This window comes from Sebastes umbrosus, chromosome 14, assembly GCF_015220745.1.
Source record: "Sebastes umbrosus isolate fSebUmb1 chromosome 14, fSebUmb1.pri, whole genome shotgun sequence".
Lineage (NCBI taxonomy): Eukaryota > Metazoa > Chordata > Actinopteri > Perciformes > Sebastidae > Sebastes > Sebastes umbrosus.
This window is the reverse complement of record NC_051282.1, coordinates 639,861-665,551: the sequence shown is the minus strand read 5'-3', so window position 1 is coordinate 665,551 and position 25,691 is coordinate 639,861. Positions and strand designations below refer to the sequence as shown.

The following is a 25,691-nucleotide window of genomic DNA, read 5'->3' as shown; positions in this document are numbered from 1 at the left end:
GATGTAATGTTTTTCTTTTCATCTCTCTGTTCACCTGCAGACAGGTGAGTATGCGACAGACGAGGAAGAGGAGATGAGTCCAGTGTTTCCCAACTCCATTGAGGTTTTCGACCTGGCAGAGAACCAGGACATGTTGTCTCCTGTGGAGCTGGACCCCGAGAAGCTGGCCCACAAATTCAAGGAGGTATGTGTGATTTTCGTCATTGGGATGCTGAATGTAATTCTTTTATTCATTTATTTCACTCATAGTTGCTGTTTTTTCTTATCTTAGTTTTTATACTCTGTCAATGTGTGTCTGTCTGTAGCTCCAGATTAAACATGCCGTAACCCAGGCGGAGATCCAGCTGCTAAAGAGGAAGGTGAGAACACTTAACTTTCTCCTCTTAACATGTAGAAAATGAAATACACAGCAATATCAAGGTTACACTGCCGAGGAGAATGTACACTAGCACAACATCACTTCCTTTGCTGGCTGAATGATGACTTAACGCTGGCTCTGCCTCCCACACACCGCCACCTCCTCCTCCTCCTCCCACATCCCCACCCCTTACCTCCAGCTGGCTCATGCGGAGCAGGATAAGTTGCGTTGGCGGATGGAGCGCGCTCAGTTGGAGCAAAACATCCGGGACAGTAAAGAGAGGATGGAGAAGCTGGAGGGCTACTGGATGGAGGCGCAGTCCCTGTGTAAGGTAATTTATGAGAGAATAAACACAAGAAACAAGAAGGCAACTGTCAGTCATGAATGGATCAGGTATTGTTTCTCATCATTTAACTCTTGTGCATCACTAGGACATTTTTGGCTTTTAATATTTCATTTTCTGATCATTTTGGCTGTATTAATGTATATGGCATACATTTTGGCATGAGTATGAGTTTTTTACCTCAAATTTTGTAAGTTCAACTTCAGCTCCTATAATAAGTTTATAATAAACTATGTAGCCAAAATACAGACATTCAGACCCTTAAGGACAAAAATGTCCCCATTGAAACCCATTAAACCCACGGTTTTTATCCCATGGCCATTACAGTATAAAATCATGCATTCTATTTCGTGCTGTCAATCCATTCAAATAGTTAATCGCGATTAATCACACATTTTTTATCTGTTCAAAATGTACCTTAAAGGGAGATTTGTCAAGTATTTAATAGTCTTATCAACATGGGAGTGGACAAATATGCTGCTTTATTATTATTGTAAATCAATTAATAACACAAAACAATGACAGATATTGTCCAGAAACCCTCACAGGTACTGCATTTAGCATAAAACAATATGCTCCAATCATAACATGGCAAACTGCAGCCCAACAAGCAACAACAGCTGTCAGTGTGTCAGTGTGCTGACTTGACTAAGACTTGCCCCAAACTGCATGTGATTATCATAAAGTGGGCATGTCTGTAAAGGGGAGACTCGTGGGTACCCATAGAACCCATTTACATTCACTGATCTGGAGGTCAGAGGTCAAGGGACCCCTTTGAAAATGGACATGACAGTTTTTCCTTGCCAAAATTTAGCACACCTCCTTTTAGCCTCCCTTGCGTTAATGCGTTAAAGAAATTAGTGGCGTTAAAACGAATTTACATGAACGCATTATTATCATGTTAACTTCGACAGCCCTAATTCTATTAAATTTCGCTCCAAAATTGTAGTTTTTACTATTTTCCACCAGATTGAGCCATTGTCTCATGTTTGTCCTATGGAACAAATACATGCTACTTCCCTGGTTTCCTCTAGGGGGCAGTGCTGCTATATTATGAGGCCCTGCAGTGTTTGATGCAATGCATCAAAATCAATGTTATGTGTAATCATTGACACGTCCCAGACTGTGGAAAAGTGAAGATAAAAATTCCCCCTAGAATTGAGTATACAGAAAATACTTAAATTTGTTTTGCTTTTTCCATAAAACACTAGTGGCATTATGTGTACAATCTGGCATTTAAAGGGTTACAATTCTTAAAATGAATGGATATTTGGTAGTTATGATCAGGACTGATGTTGGTTCAAAGATTCAGTGAAAGTGGAGAATATTAATATTATTATGGCAGTTTTTTGACAGGCATTTTTGTCCTCTAAGGACATCAGAGCGACTTTTTTAAAGGGATGCACAAGAGTTAACAGCTCAATTGACTAATGGGTTTATAATCTCCCACAATTTCTTTATTATTTTTTTATTTACTGACGGGGGGGTGTTTGTGTGTTTTCAGGCAGTGGATGAACACCTGAAGGAAACCCAGGCTCAGTACCAAACCCTAGAGAGGAAATACAGCAAAGCCAAGAGACTGATTAAAGAGTACCAGCAGAAGTAAGGAAGGAAGGAAGGAGAGATGCATTAAAGGTTAGAGAGGAGGAGGAAAACACACCAAAGCTTTAATATGTGTGTGTGTGTGTGTGTGTGTGTGTGTGTGTGTGTGTGTGTGTGTGTGTGTGTGTGTGTGTGTGTTGTAGGGAGATCGAGTACCTGAAGAAGGAGACGGCTCAGCGTCGGGCACAAGAAGAGAGTGAGGCAACACACAAAGAAGAGGCGGACAACCTGCAGGAGCAAGTTAGTAAAATAGTCCCTTTAACCACCAGGGTTGTGTGTCAGCTCTTCCCTCAGAAAACACTACGTCTGCCTCGTTTTCCTTTTTAATCTGATTATATTGTCATTTTTACAAGAAAAACCCGATGCTTATCCTAACAGGATATTAAAGTAACCAATGAGCCATTATTTCCAGCTAAGGAAATAATGATTGTTCAATTTGAATTCTACTTGATCTTATTTCAGCCTTTGATATGGATGAACATGCAAGTTTGTTGGATCATGTTGAAGAAATGGGCCTCAGGGATACTGCAAAAAAAAAGCTTCTTTTTTTTATTTATTTAAAGGTGCTAAATGCAAGATGCATTTCTATCGCCTCCGCACGGCTCTCAACAACGGTTGAGCGGGCGACTCGCAGCCAACGGTGCTAACAACAAAAACAACGGCAACAGTGCTGACGGAGATAAAAGTGTTTAACTGAGGGGGAATCGAAGGGGGGGGCGCTACGCTTCAGCGACGACGCAGTCGGTCGGGACGGCACTATCAGCTGTAACCTCTGTAGGAGCGAGTGCAGAGCGGCGGCCGTGAGCTAGCCATGGGGCGCGCTTACATGCACTAAAAGGCATGTGTGGCTGGCCCAGCTATGTAAATAAAGCACAGAGAAGCTCTGATTACAACACACACACACACACACAGAGGGAGAGCAACCTTTTTCTTAGTCAGTGGCGCATCCCCCTAGTGGGTTGCAGAGACGTGACCGCATCCCCCTAGTGGGGTGCAGAGACGTGACCGGTGGGGCGTGAGTTAACAGGGGAAAAGTTTGATGAGGAACTAATGTTATGACGTTTCAATCTTTTTCACGATGGTACAGTAAGCCAACCATGTTTTATGCTCCACCGTGTTTCATTCACACAGAAAATGGCAGATAAACTGGAAAAACAAAGTTTGGAAACTTGTGTTTGATGGATTATTTCTCTGTTGTTACAATGCTAATTGGCATTGTATTTTACATCGTTGGAAAGCCTGTTTATTTACCTTCGAAATTATGTCCAACTTGTAAGGATCATGCATTTGTGGGATGAGCAGCACAGCTGATTTTGTGGGTAGCGCCCAAGAAAAATTTGCCAAAATGCTCCGTCAATGGTAAACAGTGTATTCTCCTGTTGGTATTGACTCTTGTTTTGAGTTGTTTGGTGGATTGGATGATTGAACTCTCTATCAGTAACAAGGAACAAACAAGACATATTGGCTATTTACACTTTATTCATTTAATACACCGTCAGGAGCCTCAGTAGCGGTGGAAGATCCATACGCAGCCACAACAGCCTGGCACCTCCTCCTCATGCTGGTCACCAACCTGGTCACACGTTGCTGTCGGATGGCGTTCCATTCCTCAACCAGGATTCGTTGCAGGTCAGCCAGCGTGGTTGTGTTGGTCACTCTAACACGTACAGCACGCCCAAGCTGATCCCACAAGTGTTGAATTGGGTTGAGGTCTGGACTCTTGGCAGGCCGTTCCATTCTCTCTACTCCCACATTGTGGAGGTAGTCTGTGATAACACTGGCTCTGTGGGGGCGAGCGTTGTCATCTTGGAGGATGAAGTTAGGTCCCAGATTGTGGAGATATGGGATCGCCACTGGTTGCAGAATCTCATCCCGATATCTCACTGCATTGAGATGGCCTTCAATGATGACAAGCCTTGTTTTACCAGTGAGGGAGATGCCGCCCCCCCACACCATGACACTGCCCCCACTAAAAGCTGTTACTCCATCGGTGCAACAATCAGCATAGCGTTCTCCGCGTCGTCTCCATACTTTGACCCTGCCATCAGACTTTGGCAGACAGAACATGGACTCATCACTGAACATGACATTCCCCCACATGTTCAGGTTCCATTGTCTGTGTTGTCGACACCAGCATAAACGGGCCTGACGGTGAAGGGCAGTCATTGCAGGCTTTCTGGTAGCCTTATGACAATACACTGTTTACCATTGGCAGAGCATTTTGGCAAATTTTTCTTGGGCGCTCCCCACATAATCAGCTGTGCTGCTCATCCCACAAATGCATGATCCTTACAAGTTTGACATCATTGTGAAGGTAAATAAACAGGCTTTCCAACGATGTAAAATACAATGACCATTAGCATTGTAACAACAGAGAAATAATCCACCAAACACAAGTTTCCAAACTTTGTTTTTCCAGTATATTTGACAGGGACGAAAAGAAAAACAGGCGATGCTTCCGAGACGAACAAGACAACGTGCTCAGCTGACCGTAATCAACCAGAAAATGTGACCGAACTTTATCTTGCTGTTGGGTTCAAAGTGAATGCGATGGGAGATGATGAGAGGCCAGTGTGTATTTTATATCTGTAAACTCTGGCAGCTGACCGTATGAGATTCAACAAATGAAGAGGACAATTAGAAACATTCCATCCCAGTCACGTCACGTCAATAAGCCACTCGAGTTCCTTCAGAGGAAACTCTGCATTATGGAAACAAACTGGCATTTAAAGGGTTCAAATTCTGAAAATGAATGGATATTTGTTAGTTCTGATCAGGACTGATGTAGGTTGAAAGATATAACTCTGTGAAAGTAGAAAATATCATTAATATTTTTATATCAGTTTAAGGAAGGGGACATTTTGTCCTCTAAGGAAACAAGTGGGAGTTTTTAAAAATCTGACACTGCACAAAAAATAAAAATGCATCAAAATCAATGTTAATGTTGTTGCTAATCATGAAAAAAAGCCCTAGCATTTAGTATACAGAAAATAACTTATTTTTGTGTAGTTTTCGTTAATAAAACAACAGGGGCATTATGTGAACAATCTGGCATTTAAAGGGTTAAAATTGTAAAAATGAATGAATATTTGGAAGTTCTGATCAGGACGGATGTTGGTTAAAAGATTTAACTCTGTGAAAGTGGAAAAAAGAGAGAAAACTCTGTGAATACCGTCAGCAGGAACAAAGCTTTGTAAAAGTCACCAAAGGTGGTTTGATGAAGTTGAAAAGTGGAAGTTCCGTTTTTTATTTGCACTTCTTACTAAAATAGTGATGGAAGAAAGGGGAAAAGAATGTTCATGATCTGGTTGTTATTGCAATACACAAGTTAAAAATGTTCTTTCTCCAAAGGGGGGAATGAACACTGGCTCAGGTAGACATTACTCCTCTAATATCTTTACATAGACAAGAGTTGTTTTCTGCTATATTAATATTATATTAATGCTCTGGAAATCGTATAGAGAACCTTAATTCTTTATTTAACCAGAAAATCCCTTGAGATAGAATCTCATTTCAGAGGGAGACCTGGGCCAAGACAGCACACCAGTTGCGGTTTAAATAGAAATTAAACACACGGCAGGAAACAGAATCATCAAACACACAGAGCAGAGAGTAAAACCAGCTGAAATGAAGCAGTAGCAGCCTGTGTTGTTGTTTTCACAGATTACAGACTTGGAGACCAAAGTGGATGCCCTGAAGACCCCCAACCCCTCCTAGACTGCTGCTACGTCCTACCTCCTGTCTGTGACTGGAAGAGGAGGAGCTCTGCCTTCATTCTGACCCGGGCTGTATTTTATTTCAATCAACCATTTACTGCACGGACAGGTAGTGGAGGGGGGAGAGGGAGGTTGAGGGGGGGGGACGAATAACAGGGATGAAAAGAGAGGACGGGGAGGGCGACATTCAAAGAGGAACAAAGCAACCTCTCATCTGACATCTGCCAGCGGCTTAGAGCTCTGTCAGTCAATAACCAATCCCAGAATGCACCCTCTGTAATACCCACAATCCTCCTTGTGTGTCTTCCCGGCAACCGGCTTGGCAATCAACATGGAAACCACATTCAACAACATGTGCTTTATTTATGGATGATCTGCTTCTCCTCTCTTCAGTAACGGTATCTTACCCGATTCAGATTTATTTTAAAGAAGCGCTTTTATTGAACAGGCTCGTCACAAAGTGCTTTATAGAGTGACACACATGCAGAATAAAACCCAACAAAAAAGGACAAAGGTCATTTGATTGTTGTTATACTACTTTGAACTAGGTGGTTGCCGAACCATTCCTTTTTATGTTTGGGACCGGACTTGATTCTTATGGATTATGGATTCTGTCGCATGGCATTGATCAGTGGAATCCAGAACTACACGGAGAAATGGCCACCGCTGTTTTAAAAGACAAATTCTGAAGCGGAACAACAACAACAACACTTTGAAAGGAAATAGCCACCACCACCTGCTGATAGTTAAGTAATAAAAACTACAAAACGAGATGGCCGACACATTTCTGATTCGTGACAAAAATTGTGAACAGCAGAACGCCCACCCTAGCCTTTGGTTTCTCTTTTCTAGCCTAACTCTCTGCAAGCGATGGAAGGAATCAGGTAGAGCTTTTCAGGTCTGAACTGTGGTGGCATACTGTTTGTATATATTCTATACATGTATTTAAAAGTGTTTAAATGGCTTAAGCAATTAAGTGGGTCCGATATCCGAGAGTAAGGCGGTGCAATGAGACAACGAAATGGTTCATCTCTTTTCTATTAACATCAATGGCAAACAGGGTGTGAATAGTCTAATGTGTGCTTCTAGAGCTTCTAATGGTGTATATTCGTTGGTGTTTACTACAGTATCTGTGGGTTTACATGCACACCAGCATCCTGTTATTCAGGATAGTCGTACTAAATTCTTGAGTTGGTGCAAGGTTTTCAGAAATCGACTCTTATCCAGGATCACAAAAGAACTGAATATGCTAGTTTGAATATACTCGTTTTCTGAGGCTGTTTTGTGTACAGCTTCCACTCACTGCATAGTTTCATGAGCCCAGGCTACATGGGAAACTGAGAATATTCAGTTAACAGCAGATATGTACAACAGGATCTCCTGAGGTGCACTTTCTACAGTAGTGTCAGTTCAAACATTTTACGGAGGCAAAACAGCTCTAATAATCTCTTTGGTTGAGGTAAATGTCCGTGGGTGTAGCCAGAGTGCCAAAAATTCCCCAAAACAGTTTTACAAATCTGTTAACAATATAGTAGACACTATTCTTTTTTACACATAATGTATATAATTGTATGATTTTATACAAATACATAACTAAAATGTATTTCTATTAAGGATGCTTAAATTTGGTTATTACAGAATATTGACCAAGATATGTACTGAACATTTTACAGTAGAAAAATAACCTTTTCAGTGCTCTCTGGTGGACAAGCACATAAATACAAACACATATTTAATGGTAACACTGTTTCCAAATTACCTCAAACATATTTTTTTCATTTCTGAAGCATTTCCTCTTAGTTATCAGCTAAAATCGACCGATAATATCGGCTTCTACGGAAGCAAAGAAAGGCCATAATAATTAGATTATTGTATGGAAGCAAAGAAAGGCCATAATAATTAGATTATTAGATAGATATAGATTTTTTTAGAAGCAACTGATTACCTAATTATGAAATGTAAATACAACTATAGCACTGTTTTTTTGTTGTTGTTTTTTTTTACTCTGAAATCCATCTGTCTGGAATTTATGTGGTCTTTAAATTTAAATTCAAGTGGTGCAATTTTAAAAAAAAAAAAAAAAAGAAAGGAAGGAAAAAGTTTGGTTCACAAATTTAAAACTAAATTCCATTTTCCGAGGTTTCCAGTCCTTATCTGAATGTTTCTGTCTTGGATCATTCGACTGAAAGGCCGTAACCTGATAGGCCAGAGGTCTGATTCATTCATTCAGACTCTATGTAACCAATCTTCTTTAAAACAACCACATTTTTAAAACTGACTTGAATTTTCAATTATAATTTTAGCCGAGTTTTGTGAATTTTTTTTATGCAGATGTTTCATACCTATATAATATTTTGGTGCTATACATTCAGTCATATTTACATTTCAAAATGATCTATTCAGCTGCTTATAAAATTCATTATTATAATTATTATGGACTTTTTTTGCTTCCATATTAGCCTGTCAGTATCACACAGACTCTAATAGCTAGTTATCTAAGTTAGCTTGTTAGCTATCCTGTAACTATCCATATCTGCTAATGTAGCCTACTAAGTCGTTGCCAATTCTATCTTTTATAGATATTTCGATCAGTGTTGTCTTTTCTAATCAGCTAATGACGTTATGCTATGTTGTTATGCTATATCTAGTTTTGCCTCAGAGAAATGTTTGTGTAACTGGACCTTCACATGGATATGAGCTACAGTGTTATTCAGAAAAGTGTGTGCATGTAAACACACTCCACATCTCTCGTGTTAGGCGAAGAGTAGAAGGTCCCCGTGCCAGTATTACGACTTTAGGAAATTATCTTCAATTAGTGATACATACCTGAGATTGTCCAAATATGGGACGAATACAAAAGTGTTGCTGTGGTTGTTAAAGGTGAGAACTTTTTCTTTTTTTTTCGGGAACTCAAGAACCACTGGAGGTTCAGGTTCAGCTGCATCAAAATTGTTTTATTGTTGGTTTTTTCTTTAAACAAAGTTTCTTCTTTGGTCAGATAAATCGGATAAGTTGCAAACACTCGGAGCAACCACAGAAATGGTATTGCTTGTCAAATAATACGTGTTCTTTGGGTCAGATCTGTAAAATATATTCCACCAGAGATGGGAATCTGAGTCATTCACTGTAGATTGTCCTTAAGAGTTTTCAAATTGTCTAATGCAGAATTGTCTTAATTTGTCTGTGGAAATAACAAATTAAGACATTTGTTTATACAATATGATTATATATTTAACTATTCTGATTTGACTATTATCCAGTAGTTGATGATGACTGTTTGATATTCCAAATATGAGGTTCATATTTGCATGTGGATGGCAAAATGGTGCTGAGTAAGACAGTGTTCACAAGTAATTTATACAAAGTTTTGAACGGGCAAATAGTGTATTTTGCTGCTCTAATGGTGATTATTATGAGTTTGTGTATGTCTTTATCGAGATATTACAGCTTGCTGGCAAGCTCTGATTAGGTTGCATTAATTGAAAACACTGAATCAGATAAGAACTTGATTAGGCTATTTAAGCACTTCTCAAGAATGAATGCAAACCAAACGTTTTCATAGTTCCTGGAGGATGGACCCTAGGATGAATTGTAATTACTTCAGTGATCCCTTGTCTTTTCCTTTAGCACCATCTTCTGGTCAAATACTTTGGTTTACAAGCAAAACATTCCCATCATGGTATTTAGTGCTAATTAGCAAATGTTAGCATGCTAACACACTGAACTAAGATGGTGAACATGGTAAACATTATACCAGCATGTTAACATTGGCACTGTGAGCATGTTAACATTAGCATTGACCTCAAAGCACCTCCTTAATAGAGCCACTGGCGTGGCTGTAGACTTGCTAATATTATAAAATATTTTCAAATCTTTTCTTTGTTTGTCATCACACAGACAATCTTTCACAAATATGTGGGTAATATTTGTGAAAGTTTTTCTGCTTGTCACAAAATCTAATGTTGCACTTCCGAGCATTCAAATGTCTATTTTGTTCATAGCAGCATGTCAGAGAAGCAGAGAAGACCAGCTACTTCTGGTTTTGTGTTGTACAGACATGACTTTTTAAAATAAGGTATTGTTTTGTGCTGACCAATCGGTTCCTGTATACTAGCGTCTGAATCTGTACCAGCTCCCGACCTTCACCTCTGACCTACAGGAAACAATCAGTGTTTGATTTTCAGTGACTCATGGGAGCAAAGCTTGTGTAGTGCTTAACTCAACAACTATTGGGGAATTATTTAGTCACAAACAGGAATATGAGAAACCAAGTGACAAAGGTGATTTTTTCTGTTTGTAAAGTTGTGCTGCTCTTCTCTTCCTGGATACAACAGTTTGAATGATGGATTGATTAGATATGATGTTTGAGTTAGACAAGGGGGAGCAGTAAGGTTGATGTTTTCATGTAAGATTGAATCTTTTTTTTAAAGACACCAAGTATTTGTTCAAAACATGCAGTATATTTACATTGTAGTCCTATCGGACAGGAACAAGGGGCTTCGAGAGCATTTCTAGAGGAATCAGCCATAAGCAACTCACTTGGGTATTTTTACTTCTTAAGTATTTTTTATTACAGTTTCATCTCTATGTCAAACCAATGTGAGCTGTACAGTTGTTGTTCTATCACCAAATCAAGTCCTGGGTCACTTTGGGTTGAAAATCTAGACACATTAAGTGATCACTTTGCCTTGTTATGACTTGTTCTTATTGGTTAACATGCTGCTTTTGCCTTCACAAAGCCTTCTGATGTGTGCTAGCTGTAGCTGACTATCATATGTGTTACCCATCATGTCTGCCCATCACTAATATGGAGGACTAAAGCTGCCATTATGATTAATAAATACATGAATCAATAAATAAATAAATAAATGAAATAACAAAGAAAGAAATGTATCAAATAAATGTGCAGGTTCATTTTTAAATAAATAAATATGCTCAGAATTAGAAAAATAAATGTCATTTATATATTTATTTATTGGACACATTTCATATTTTTGTATTCTATTTTATTATTTTCCAATTTATTTTTTCTGTTTTTAATTTTTTCCCGTATTTATTAATTTCTCTATTTATTTTTCTCTGTATTTCTTCACCCATAGGTTAATGAGGGGGGCGAGACAAGTACAATTGATCTGTGAACTCTCAAATATATTAACCAATGGCAGTTAAGTGACACCATCAAGACACGCCTCTTCATTAACCTATAAATAAATAGGGAAATAGAAATAAAAGTAAACAGAAAAGAATAAATTGGGAAATAATGAAATATGGAAATAAATGAATCCAAAAATAAGTAAAAAAAAAAAAAAATTGTTAAATAAATAAATACATTTTATTTATATTTTTTTCTTTTTCTGTGCATATTTATTTTCAAATGTATTTATTGGGTCATTTCTTTATTTCTTATAATGGCAGCTTGAGGCCTCCATACACTCATGCCTGCATTTAAAAAACAAAATAAGTGTTTAAAGCGTGTTTGCCAGTGAGTACAGTAAAGACAAACTGCCATGTTGGAAGTTGTTACAGATTGTAGACAGATTGATGCCTTTCTCCACGACACATACTCCTCAGATTTGAAATAGTAACCAAACTCAGCTCTTTCCTTTTTGCTTCACATTTTCCCACCGGTGGCCTCTGAAAAGCTCTGCTGGAGGTGAGAGGGTTTAGTGCCTTGCTTAAGGGTTAAGGATAATGGTAGTAGAGTGGGGAGAGCACACCTGTCACCAAAGTTTGATGCATTCAATACGTTTGTCAGACCTCACAGTGCATTTTGGTGAGTAACACCGAATGTAAACGGACCATTCTACTTTGTTGTAGGTGTAGTTTGACCTTGACAACTGGCAGATTCTGTCCTGTAACCATTGGTAACCAATCTTTAAACACTCCAGACAGAACTAGTAGAACAGATACCTGTTATGCAGATTGAGTATAAGCTTGTGCTGACATGTGTCGCACAGCATCTTTTAAAAAACTGGAAAAAGGTGTAAAAATGCAAACAAAAGCACTGCAGGAAACATGGTCGTTTTTAAAAGATTTTGAATTTTCCATCTGCTTTGTTCTATTATACCCGCATTTCATGGCGTTTTGGAGCAATTTCAGTCCTTTTTAGTAATATTAACTCTTGGCTTAACTTCATATCCATTGATGACATTAGGGAGAGGTGTCATGTGGTATGCTAGATGAATGAGCATGGACGGAGCGGTGCCAAACGGTGTGAGTGGGACAATCTGTCAGTGTAGAAGCTGACCTTTGAGTGTGTCTCTGGTCTGAAACAGATTTCCTTCTCTGCCTGGTTCTGTTCTTTAGTTGATGCCGCCAAGTTTGTCTGAACCAATACCTGTCTGTCAGCGTTAATAAATAAACATAAAATATGTTGAACAAGAAACAACTGGATTTAAATCAGCAATTTACTGCTCTCTTACTTTGGATGTGTGTTTACCACTAGAACTGTCCCAATAGTTGGAGTAGTGGAGGAGGAAGAGGTGTAATACAGTGATCCAACCATACATTCATGTGAAAATACTCCATTGCAAGTCCTGCATTGTACTTAAAGGGGAACACCATAGATATAAAACACTAGGGTTGCATCCAAAATCACATACTATGCACTACATACTCAACAGGTGTACTATATGTGAATAAACTGTAGTATGTTTCTTTTCCGACGCACTGAGAAGTAATTTGCGTCGTCACTTCCTGAGAGCCTCTTTGTCGGCTGGAGACGTGTAACCATGGTAACCCGTGCCAACTTCATGTGAACAAAATGACGGTTTGTGAGAATCAAAGTCTGAGTTAATTTAAAATATATATTACGCCTAGCACAGTGCAATCTTATACTTCCAAGTGTTGTTGATGTTACAGAGCTCTCCGTCAATGTCTGTTATGAACTTTGTCGTCACTACTGTATTGCATTGTGGGATATTTATGCCGCTGTAGTGTCCAGCGTTGCATACTGTAATATTTCACCGGGAAAGGTATGCAATTCACATACTATTGGTTTCATACTAAGGTACTGTTTTAGCCTACCAGCATGTTAGTGTGGAATTTCGGACTCAACCTATGGTGCCTTCACATGAAACTCATGAGCTTGTGTTTCCAACACGGGAAGTCGTGTACACAATATGCTCGACGTTCAAGTGATTAAGTGGTGAGAACACCGCTGCTAAGCAACGGCGATATTAACGTTACTGTCGGCGTCTAGAAGTCACAGAGGCTAACAGTTTAGCAAGCTGGCAAGCGGGTAACATAATAATAATGCATGACTAACCATGTTGTAAACACGAGCTCACCAGTCTCATTTGAAGGCACCATGAAACTCTATGGTGGTAACCTATGGTGAAAGAGGCTGATATTGTTTTTAGAATCTTTGTATTTTCTACCAATACACCAATACTGTTTTTAATTCTAAGTAAAGAGTGTAAGACAACGGAGTCTGTCTAAAATTAACCAAAAAACAAAGATTTTGGTAGAATTTAGATTTTGATAGCTCCAAGAGAACAAATCATGCTTCCTATCATGAAGATAATCTCATAATTGTGCATTTATATTGTAGACAATGATTTTATTTTTTCAATTTTGCCTGAACTTAATATGTAAGAATTGTCTTTAGTATTCTGGATGGCCAATATACTACATGAAGCAATATCTTTTATCCTAAATACATTCAGTACTATGGGTACTATAGGAGGGCAATTACAATCAGTGTCTTCCTGTTCTGCCGTTATTTCCGGTCAACCGGCATGGGGTTTGTTTAGATGCTGAGAGGAGAGGTTGAAGATTCTAGTTAACTGTAAATAAGGAGTTGTTTTAGTTGTTAAAGTCAGGTTTGTTTGGAAAGTTTAATGCCTTCAGCAGAACTCCTGATGGACTTGTCTCAACAAGGTAGCGTCATGGACATTACCTTTACCATGATAATGCGGAGAAATAAAAATGATAAGCTTGACCTGAACTGCTGAAGTACAAATCTCAAAACTGAAATACTTTAATTTACCTCATCAAGACATGGATTATTATTGATTTGCTTTACTGCAGTAAGGAACTCATGTAAAGGCAGGAGGTAAGCTGACAACAGGGGATGTTTTATATGATGACTAACTGCAGGATTCAAAACGGCTAATTCTGGGTTAGATGTGGCTTGCTGGATTTGACTTGAAATATGAAATGTTGACTTCCGGTTCCGGTCACCGTGGGGATGGCAGCTTAGGAAGGTTCTCTCGACAAAAGCGAAATAAATTTTCCCCAGAGTCGAAATATTAGAAGTTGTGGTGTATGTTGACTGTATTTAGAAAGGGGGATAGGATGGCGTCTAGATATAGAGGAAAAAAGTCTGCTCACTCTACCGATAAAAACGAGGTGCCGGAGCAGCATGACGGAACTAGCGACCCCGCTGCTAGCCAGGACAGCGATGAGGAGACCGTGAACCTGACTCTAATCCTCAGAGAAATCCGGGATTTTAAACAAGACAACAAAAAACAGTTTGAGGACATTAAAGGAGAACTTGCAAAAAACAATTCGAGGTTAGATGAAGCTGAAGCAAGGATTCTGGAGAACGAAGACAGGCTGCAAAACGCGGAGGAGGCATTAGCTGAAATGCTAAAACTACAGGAGCAGCTCCAGGCGAAGCTAACGGATCAAGAGGGACGCTCAAGGAGGGAAAACGTGAGGATATATGGGGTACCCGAAGGAGCTGAAGGTGAACCCAGGTCAGTGATAGCCTTCGTGGAGAAGTTGCTCAGAGAGAATCTGGACATTCCTGACATGAAGGACCTGCAGATAGAAAGAGCCCACCGCGCATTAGCTCCGCGGCCGCTGGCGTCCAGCCCAGATCAATGTTAGTCAGATTCCTCAGCTTCAGAGTGAAGGAAGAAGCGTTTATCTGGCCTAGCAAAAAAAAGGCTTAACGTGGAACAACAATAAAATCAGCCTCGATCATGACTATGCACCGGGAGTCCTAGTGAGACGGAGGGAATACGCGGAGGCACGGAAGGTCCTAAAGGAAAACAACATCAGATTCCAGACCCGGTTTCCAGCTCGGCTGAGAGTTTTCCACGAGGACGGGACCAGGACCTACGACACAGTGGAGGAGGCGACGGCGGATCTAGCGGAGCGGGGATTGCCGTACAAAGTGATGACACAACCGAGGTCGCTCCTGGAGAGGATTCAGCGGTGGTCATGGCAACCGGTGCGGACGCGGCGCACCACTCGGGATAACGGAGCAACAGGCTACAAGGAGAAGCTGCAAGTATTCAGACGTGAACAAACTGAGAACACAGACTAATTTAAAACTGAATAAGACTGTCTGAAAAGAGTAATGTGGCATAGGTAAAGGTGGATAACAAAAATAAGAACTGTTAGATGACACAATTTAAGTTACAACGACATGGTCGAGACATTTGAGAGGGAGTTTTCCATGGCTGTTATCATAGCAGAGGGCCCTCTTATCCAGCTAGGAAAGAGAGGTTATCCCTCACAGTTGAGGCAGGTCAGTGTAAGGACCCCAATGTTGGAAGTCTGGAAAAGAGTTAAACTGTTTGATGTTCAAAACATTTCTGGTTTTGCTTCTGTTTTTTGGTTTTGTTTTCTTGTTCAAAAGGGAGTGCTTATTATTTGTTTGAAAGGTAAGAGCAATCATTTTACTTCTGTTATAACAAAATGCAAGGTGGATCGGTGAAAATGATTTCTTTTAATGTTAATGGGGTCTTGAATCCAATTAAAAGGGGCTAAGATTTTATCAAAATTGAAAAAAGAAAATGCACAAATAGCTTTCCTCCAAGAAACACACCTGAGTCAATCCGAACATGCAAAATTGAGTCGGGTGGGTTTTAAGTATGTATTCTCTTCTTCATTAAGGTCAGGTCACAAGAGAGGAGTTGCTATCCTTATATCAAGTACACTTACTTACGAACACATATCAGAGTCTAAAGATGAAAGCGGTAGATTTGTCAAGATCACAGGGAGAATAGAAGGGACTGAAATAACACTGCTGAATTTTTACGCTCCACCAGGAAGCGAATGGTTATTTTACAGACGCATCTTTGACTTAATGGTTAATTCTCAGGGTGTGGTGATCTGCGGGGGGGGACTTTAACTTAAGACTAAACCCTACACTAGATTCGTCAGGAACAGCTATTCAGAATAGACCTCTGACCAGTAAAGTGACAGCATTGATGAGAGAGTTGGGCATCATAGATGTGTGGAGGGAACTGCATCCTACTATTAGAGACTATACACACTACTTATTCCCGCATTCAGTTTACTCAAGGTTGGACTACTTTTTTACATTTAGTATAGACAGACATAGGATAAGGGACTGTAATATCGCAACAATTGACATGTCGGACCATAACCCAATTTCTGTCTCTAATCTTAGAAAGGGAAATGAGGAAAACATTATGGAAACTAAATTCAAATATTCTCAATGATCCAGTAATAACGGAGACTCTAAAGGGAGACATCAAAGAATATCTGGAACTTAATGACTCTGGGGAAGTATCACCTATAATCCTGTGGGATACATTGAAAGCTGTAATGAGAGGGAAAATTATTTCCATCACTGCATATATGAAGAAACTTAAAGGGCAAAGACTGGCTGATCTCCAAGTAAAATTAAAGCAACTACAATTTGCTGATAGCAATAAAATAAATTTAAATTTGAAACAGGAAATTAAAAAACTTCAAAGTGAAATTGACAATATATACACTCTGGAAACCCAGAAAAGGTTTGTTTTCCTGAAACAAAAGAACTATGAAATAGGAGGCAAATCAGCAACATTTTTAGCATATAAGTTACGTAAACAACAAGTGGAAAACACAATTTATAAAATAAAGAACCCCAAAACGGGAGTTGTCGAAACTAAAATAAAGAAAATTCAAGAGAGCTTTGAAACATTTTATCGGGAGTTATTTTCTCAACCCCAGGCTTCAAATGAGACTCATATTGACACTTTTCTAAGTTCTTAAGACCTACCCAATCTTACAAGCTCACAAAATGAAAATTTAGTACGATCAATTTCTGCCAAAGAATTGGATATGGCCATCTCTAGGCTAAAGGCCGGAAAGTCCCCAGGCTCCGACGGTTTTACCACCGAGTGGTACAAGTCTTTGAAGCCACAATTATCCCCGTTATTACTTAAAACTTTTAACTGGATCTTACAGAAAGGAGAAATCCCACCCTCTTGGAGGGAGGCAATTATCTCAGTCATTCCCAAGGAGGATAAAGACAAATAAGAATGTGGCAACTACCGACCTGTCAGTGTTCTCAACTTTGACTACAAACTTTTTACATCCATCCTAGCCCGCAGACTTGAAAACCTCTTACCTGACCTTATCCATTAAAACCAGACTGGATTCATACAACAACGACAGACTTTGGACAACATAAGAAGGACTTTACATATACTAGAACAAATAACTAAGAAAAAAACTAAGTCATTGATAGTGGGATTAGACGCGGAAAAAACGTTCGACTCAGTTAGATGGGTATTTTTATATAAAGTTTTGGGAAGATTCGGCTTTCAAGAAAGATTTATAAGAGTAATTCAGAACTTGTATGATAAGCCTACAGCACGAGTAAAGATTAATGGGGACCTTTCTGATTCTTTTGTTTTAGAGAGGGGAACAAGACAGGGCTGTCCTATTTCCCCTCTCCTCTTTGCGTTATTTATAGAACCCTTGGGTCACTTAATAAGACAGAACGAGGCTGTTAAAGGCATTAAAGTAGCAGGGATTGAACAGAAGGTAGCGCTATTCGCTGATGATGTTCTTGTTTATTTGGAGGAACCGGAAGAAACATTTATAAGATTGATGACACTGCTGGCTGATTTCGGGAAACTGTCGGGTTATAAGCTCAACATATCCAAAACACAGGTTATGACTTTACACTTTACCGCCTCAAAGAACTTGCAAAACAAATACAACCTCCAGTGGGAAGCTGAAGCATTAAAATATTTAGGACAGGTCTGACAAAAGACCTTTCAAAATTATCACAGGCAAATTACGAACCACTATCTAGTAAGATAAAATCGGATATGCATAGATGGAATCTTAATCCCTTTTTAAGTCTGAACTCAAGGATAAGCGCAGTCAAGATGAACATTCTTCCTCGACTACTGTATGTTTTTCGGACTCTTCCAGTTGAGGTAAATGGTAATCAATTTAGAGAATGGGATAAATGGATTTCTCGATTTATTTGGCAAGGAAAAAAAACAAGAATCCGATTTAGCATCTTGCAATTTGGAAAAGATAGAGGAGGAATGGCACTTCCTTGTTTGAGAAACTACTACTATAGTTCACAGCTAACTCCCTTACTTTATTGGTGCAATATGGAGTATAAGGCCAAATGGAAGGAATTAGAATTTGGAATGTCTCCTAATTTCCCTTTACAGGCTACAATTGGCGATAGTGGACTTGCAGCTCAACTGGAAGTGATAAAAAAATCCCTGGATCAACCTCACATAAAAAATATGGCAGAAGGTGGTTAGGTCATGTAGAATTCACAATATGTTAAAACTTTTCAGATGGTGTGCCTACGATACAGAGTTCCTTCCCAACAGAGGAGACAAAAGATTTGAAGCCTGGATAGGGAAAGGACTGACAACATATCTCTCATTTACACACAAAATCACACTACAAAGTTTTCAATCTCTGCAGGACAAACATAACCTGGAGCAGAAAGACTTTTTTAGATACCTTCAAGTCAGGCACTATTTCAATCAGAAGTGCAGAACTACAGACCTATCATCAGCAGAATTTGAGTTTTATAAAATCCTGAAATCAGCCTGCAGTTCAATACCAAACAAATCTATATCTAGGTTGTACAATGCTCTCTTTTATGTTAAAAATGAAAACACTTTGTACATTAAAGAAAAGTGGGAAAAAGAAGCAGGAATAGGGTTGTCTGAGGAGGTTTGGGGGGAAATTTGCAGTTTTCAATGGTCCTCCACTAACTCCGCAGACTGGAGAGAACACTGCTGGAAAAACATAAGATATTTTAAGACCCCACACCAGGAAAAATACAAGAACACAGGCTCGACGTGTTGGAGACAATGTGGCTCAATGGAGGCAAATCATTTTCATATTTTCTGGGACTGCCCCAAACTGAGTTTATACTGGAAAGGTATTCATAACTCATTAAGCACTGTATTTAAGTCTCAGATACCCTGAACCTGGAGATCCTTTATCTGGGCCACGTTTTGTTTTTGAGACAGAGGAGTGATATAAAGCTGCTGCAGGTCCTCTTGGCGGCAAGTAAAAAATCTATCACAAGGAGGTGGCTAAATCCAGTACCACCTACCTTGGATGATTGGTATGGAATAATCTTTGAAATATTTAAAATGGAAAAGTTGACTTACTCTTTGAGGATCCAAAAGGGCAAATTTTACCAGATTTGGAATAAATGGATTGAATTTATAACCCCAATAAGAGCAGACTTTGTATGACTCCACTGACCTTTTTTTTTTCTCTTTTCTTCCTTTCCTCTTCTTGCTGAGAATTCTAAGAATGTAATGTAAGATCCCTTGGTTCTAATGTATATAGTTGTGTATTTGATAGTGTGTGAGATAGGCATGTGTGGGAGGGCTGGATGCATGGGCATGTGGGCTGTATACGCGTGAGTGTGCAACTGTATGTCGAAGTGTGAATGTGTAGATGGGTTAAATCTGGACTTGTGGAACAGTACATGTATATTGAAATAGGAAAAGAGTTTGGTATAACTATCTGTAAAGTTTGATATACACTATGATAATGCCTAAAAAATGCTAAAAAAAAAAAAAGAAATATGAAATATTATTCTCCTTGTTCTTAACACGTTTACTTTACACTTGATTGGCATGGAATCAGCTGTTAGGGTAATATTAACTAGAATGGCACTCAGAGAGCGCAGACCTCCGCCAAGCTGCCGGACTACGATTGCCCCCCCCCCCCCATCTATGTGCAGCTTGCGCCATCATCCACATGTATTTGTGTTTATGTTGAGATCAGCTGTACGTAGCGGAGCATCATAAAACACTTCGTTCAAACTGGACAGAAACAAAATAGGACTCATCTAAACCGTCGTCGTTACTCTTTCCAACAATCACCAAGTGTGCTGAGGTCCAACTCAACTATAATTTCATCGAGTTTAATGTGAAAAAACGCTGAATCTACAGGTGTATCCCCCTCGCTCCACCTCCCGCTCTCTCTCTGTCTGCAGGCAGAAGTAAAGAGGCAGGGTGACGCCACTTGAACACGTCATCAGTTACACTGCTCATGTCCTAAAGCCCGTGGTGTTAATGCACAAGCTGAGCGGAGTTATTAAAAACATTCCCGAAGCCGGATCATGATCCGGATCGCCACCAAAATCTAAAGGATTGTTCATTGTGCCACACTCCACCCCTCCAAACAATTCCATTCAAATCCATCACAGACTTTTGGAGTAATCCTCCAAACGGAAAAACCAACGAACCAACGAAACCAACGAAACTAACGAACCAACGAACCAACAAACCAACAAACCAACCAACCAACCAACGAACCACCGAACCAACGAACCAATGAACCGATGAACCAACAAACAAACCAACAAACAAACCAACAAACTAACAAACTAACCAACGAACCAACAAACTAACAAACTAACAAACGAACCAACAAACCAGTAAACAAACCAACAAACCAACAAACCAACGCCGGTGAAAACATAACCTCCTTCCTAGGCCTTTGGCCTTGGCGGAGGTAATAACTGTTATAACGTTAACGTTACTAAACGTTACCTTTGAGCAAAGGTAGCATAGCTAACATTAAAACAATGCTGTTGAGCTAACAATCAGCAATAACTTTGACTTAGAACTCAACTGGTCCATTGCTTGGTAGCTAACAGTAAAGTTAGCTAGTTCACTAACTTTTAGTAGCTTAAGTTGACCCATAACTAAAAAATAAATGTCTCATCTACTCTATACTGACATGTGGAAAGTGATGCCAGCCTCCCTGGTCTCTTTGGTCCTTTTGGTGAAGCAGTTGGGAGCTGAACAGCTGATAACCAGGTGCTGCCCATAGGTGGCCATTGCAAACATTACCTAAGTAAGATGGCAGACGGTTATCCCATTAGTTATGACGTAATGTCGCATCTACTGTTTTATATCTAGTTTTATATCTATAGGGAACACCACTTAAACCTGGCAGAATGTTTTGGACAAGATGATTCTGAGAACATGTGAGGAGAGAAATAGGCATTACAGTAACAGAATATTGATTCATATTTGATCAGCGCTGCCTAGTTTCACCGTTTGATCAGAGTTGGTGAGTGATTGACAGCTGATCAGAGACGGCAGACTCCAGATCAGCTCTTACGGCTCGTTTTCCTCCGGTCTGTGAAATCTTGCAGATGCCATTAGGAGCGGGACACAGAGGGATATGCTTTTTTTGAGATTACCTGTCTCATGCAACATTGTCAGGATATAGCGACCGTTTTATAAACATAACTTTTTTTTAAATCATATTTGCTCCATTTCTACCCACTGCTGCTTTAATGGCAGTTAGGTATTTTAACGCAATGGTTCCCAATCTACGGGTCTGAAATGATTAACGGCGTATGAAAAGAGAAAACATTGTGATTGATATTTGATTTTTAAGACTTTTCTCTAATCTGCTTTTTTTGGCAAAATGTGGGATAATTCTACCTCATTGGGCCTTGAACAGTTATTTTTAAAGGAATAGTGTGTAGTATTTAGAGTCTATCTACATCTATTGGATGTAGTATGACGAAGTGGAATATAATATTAATAAGTGTTGTTTTTTAGTGTATAAATTACCTGAAAATAAGAATTGTTGCGTTTTCGTTAGCTTAGAATAAGCTGTTGATATCTTCGCGGGGTCCGCCATGTTTCTATGGTAGCCCAGAACGGACAAACCAAATACTGGCTTTAGAAAGGGACATTCCCCGTAGTTCTCCTAAACACTAAGCACACGGGAGAAGTTATAGTTGTTTGCAATGTGCAACCTCACCACTAGAATCCACTAAATCCTACACATTGTACCTTAAAATGAATCCATCTGAGAAGTTCAGAGGAAATTTCTTTGGTGGAACTGCTAACAACTCAGACATCTGAAATGTGACAACTGCCCTACAGTTTTTGTAAAGGTTGGCAACCACTGGTTTAATCTTTAACAACGTAATTTATTTTATAGGCTTATGTATTTTAATGATTTTTGATTTGGTATTAAACCTGCAAGATTAATGACATTCCTATTAGCTTCAGCTGTACTTTATTTTCTGTTAAATATCCAGTGTAAGCATGCCAACATTCTAAACTAAGGTCAAAGAGGATAGAAGCAAAGAAACAAAACTCTGGTGCTTTTTTGACAACAGCCGCTAGATGGCGCTGCAGTAGTGCTGTCGCCATTTTGGACTGAAATCGAGTTACTGTAGCAGCCACGGTGCTGCGTTCACTGTCTCCAGTTCACCGTCAGGAGAGTTACTGTAGCAGCCACGGTGCTGCGTTCACTGTCTCCAGTTCACCGTCAGGAGAGTTACTGTAGCAGCCACGGTGCTGCGTTCACTGTCTCCAGTTCACCGTCAGGAGAGTTACTGTAGCAGCCACGGTGCTGCGTTCAGTGGCTCCAGTTCACCATCAGGAGAGTTACTGTAGCAGCCACGGTGCTGCGTTCACTGGCTCCAGTTCACCGTCAGGAGAGTTACTGTAGCAGCCACGGTGCTGCGTTCACTGTCTCCAGTTCACCGTCAGGAGAGTTACTGTAGCAGCCACGGTGCTGCGTTCACTGGCTCTAGTTCACCGTCAGGAGAGTTACTGTAGCAGCCACGGTGCTGCGTTCACTGTCTCCAGTTCACCGTCAGGAGAGTTACTGTAGCAGCCACGGTGCTGCGTTCACTGTCTCCAGTTCACCGTCAGGAGAGTTACTGTAGCAGCCACGGTGCTGCGTTCACTGTCTATAGTTCACCGTCAGGAGAGCTACTGTAGCAGCCACGTTGCTGCGTTCACTGTCTCCAGTTCACCGTCAGGAGAGTTACTGTAGCAGCCACGGTGCTGCGTTCACTGTCTATAGTTCACCGTCAGGAGAGTTACTGTAGCAGCCACGGTGCTGCGTTCACTGTCTATAGTTCACCGTCAGGAGAGTTACTGTAGCAGCCACGTTGCTGCGTTCACTGTCTCCAGTTCACCGTCAGGAGAGTTACTGTAGCAGCCACGTTGCTGCGTTCACTGTCTCCAGTTCACCGTCAGGAGAGTTACTGTAGCAGCCACGGTGCTGCGTTCACTGGCTCCAGTTCACCGTCAGGAGAGTTACTGTAGCAGCCACGGTGCTGCGTTCACTGGCTCTAGTTCACCGTCAGGAGAGTTACTGTAGCAGCCACGGTGCTGCGTTCACTGGCTCTAGTTCACTGTCAGGAGAGTTACTATAGCAGCCACGGTGCTGCGTTCACTGGCTCTTTTTTTACTGGTGTCCTGTAGTCGCTTTCAGTCCAAGATGGTGGAAGCGTAGCTCTGCTGCTGGATGCTGATGTTGCAATGGAACAACCAATTGGCTTTGCTAAGGTGTCAATGGTAAACAGTATACCTGCTAAAATATCAGCATGTGTTCGTTAGCAAGGAAGTGCACACCCAATTATGACACTACAAAACATCTTTACTTTCATAGTTCATATTTATTCATATTAAATGCTGAAAATAAATACAAAACATTTTGGAACACATCTGGTAAAGTGACAAAGACCTGCTTCAGTCAAGTTTTGCTCATCAGAAAAAAAAACAGTTTTGATTTACTCTTCCAGCTTTAGCTGCAGTTTGGAACTTCATTCTTTGGAGCTACATGTGTTTAAGCAAACTTCATCAGTCTCAGTCATAATGATCGAGGATGTGTTACTTCATTTCCATATGATTAAGAACAACCTTCCACTTCTAACTGGAGAGTAAAACTGCAGCGTCTTCAAACCCGGAACTTGTGAGTTACTTCGAAGGGAACTGCTTATTTGTGGCATGATGAACAAATATAAAATATGAGCAGGCATTGAAATGATGGCACACAATGTTATACGGATGACTCATGAATACCTATTTCACAAGTGCACGGCCATTAATGTTTGTTACCCCAAATTAACCAAATATTTCCTGTTTATTCCAGTTCAACTTTAACAATGAGTAGATTTGACACCAGATTAGCATCTAAGTGCTATGGCAACCACACAGACATACGGCTAGCAGCTAGGAGTCTAAACTAACTAGATTAGTAACACATTCAGACGCCACATAAATAAACAAAAGAATCACACAGAGGGTTAAACATGCACTTTACACAAGTTAATTATCTGGCAACCTGCATATTCCTGGATTCATTAAAAGGGCCATTATTCATTAGTTCTGTTAGCTGAGACATGGTTGTGTATGGGAGTAGTGAAGGCCTGTGTGTTGGGAGGATGTCCTGTAGAAGGCACTGGCACTCTTTCTGATACTATTAGTAAAGAAGATTGTACTACAAGAGACATTCAATGCTAACAAATATCATGTTCTAAGAATCACAACATTAATTTCTATCGAAACATGGAAAGAAATTTAGACAAGATGGAGAGGTGGCTAAAGACTCAGAAAGAGAGGAGTAAAAAACTGAAGTTGACAGAAGGGCAGCCATTGGAGAGACAGGCAGTAGTCAATAAACGTCCATTAAGGACACAGATCAGTGTGTTCAGTCATCTATGTGCACGTGTGTGTGTGTGTGTGTATTCAGTCATCTTCTATTAAAGGGATAGTTCCGATTTTTTGAAGTCGGGTAGTATGAGGTCCTTATCCATAGTCAGTGTATTACCTACAGCAGATGACGGTCGGCACGCCCCCAGTTTAGAGAAGCAGACAGGAGTACCGACATAGGAGCAAAGCGATGTACTGCTGTTGACGGGGACAGCAGCAAAACGGATTTAAGACACCTAAAATAAAATCTATATCAGTTTAAATGTACGCTATATTTAGAATATTTTCACTGCTTTACCTCGCCGTCAGACAGCCTTTTCCAACAGGGAACTGAAGCTGTTATATCCATTTATGCTCTCCTCAGAGCCACCAGACTCCACTGACAAAAAGAGTGATTTTACCTCGCAGAACACAGGTTATTGTGTAACTTTGGTGTTTTAAAGGATAATTCGGATTCACTTAAGTCACACAATAACACAAACAAACTAAACAGTCAAGGCAGTGGAACACCAGCAACTCCCGTGTTCTGCGAGCTAAAATTACTGTTTTTGTCAGTGGAGTCTGGTGGCTTTGAAGAGAGCAGATGGCATGGTAAAGTGGTGAAAATATTCTATATGTAGCATACACTTGAAGTGATATATATTCTTTTAGGTGGCTAAAATATGTTTTGCTGCACAGCAGTATATTGCTTTGTTGTCTCTTCAAAGCCACCAGACACCATTGACAAAAACATTAATTTTACCACGCAGAACACAGGAGTTACTGGTCTATCGTTGCCTCGATCAGTTAGTTTGTTTGGGTTATTGTGTGACTTTGGTGAATCAGAACTAATCCTTTAACCCATGTTCTGTGAGGTAAAATTAGTGTTTTTGTCAATGGAGTCTGGTGGCTTTGAAGAGAGTATAGATGGATACAAAGGCTTCAGTTTCCCATCGCAAAGAGCTGTCTGACGGCAAGGTAAAGCGGTGAAAATATTCTAAATATAACATACACTGATATAG

General features: G+C 40.0%; 1 protein-coding gene across 1 annotated transcript in view; it reads left to right on the top strand.

Annotated features, from left to right (window-relative positions):
• ppp1r9ba (protein phosphatase 1, regulatory subunit 9Ba) overlaps positions 1-10,904 on the top strand; it is a 51,903-nt gene extending 40,999 nt beyond the window's left edge. The window contains exons 10-15 of the mRNA XM_037791465.1: positions 41-184; positions 306-359; positions 558-689; positions 2,206-2,303; positions 2,447-2,543; positions 5,967-10,904. Coding sequence (XP_037647393.1) covers positions 41-184; positions 306-359; positions 558-689; positions 2,206-2,303; positions 2,447-2,543; positions 5,967-6,020 — 579 coding nt within the window. The 3' untranslated portion in view covers positions 6,021-10,904. The remainder of the gene's footprint in view (positions 1-40; positions 185-305; positions 360-557; positions 690-2,205; positions 2,304-2,446; positions 2,544-5,966) is intronic.
• Positions 10,905-25,691: the final 14,787 nt, after the last annotated feature.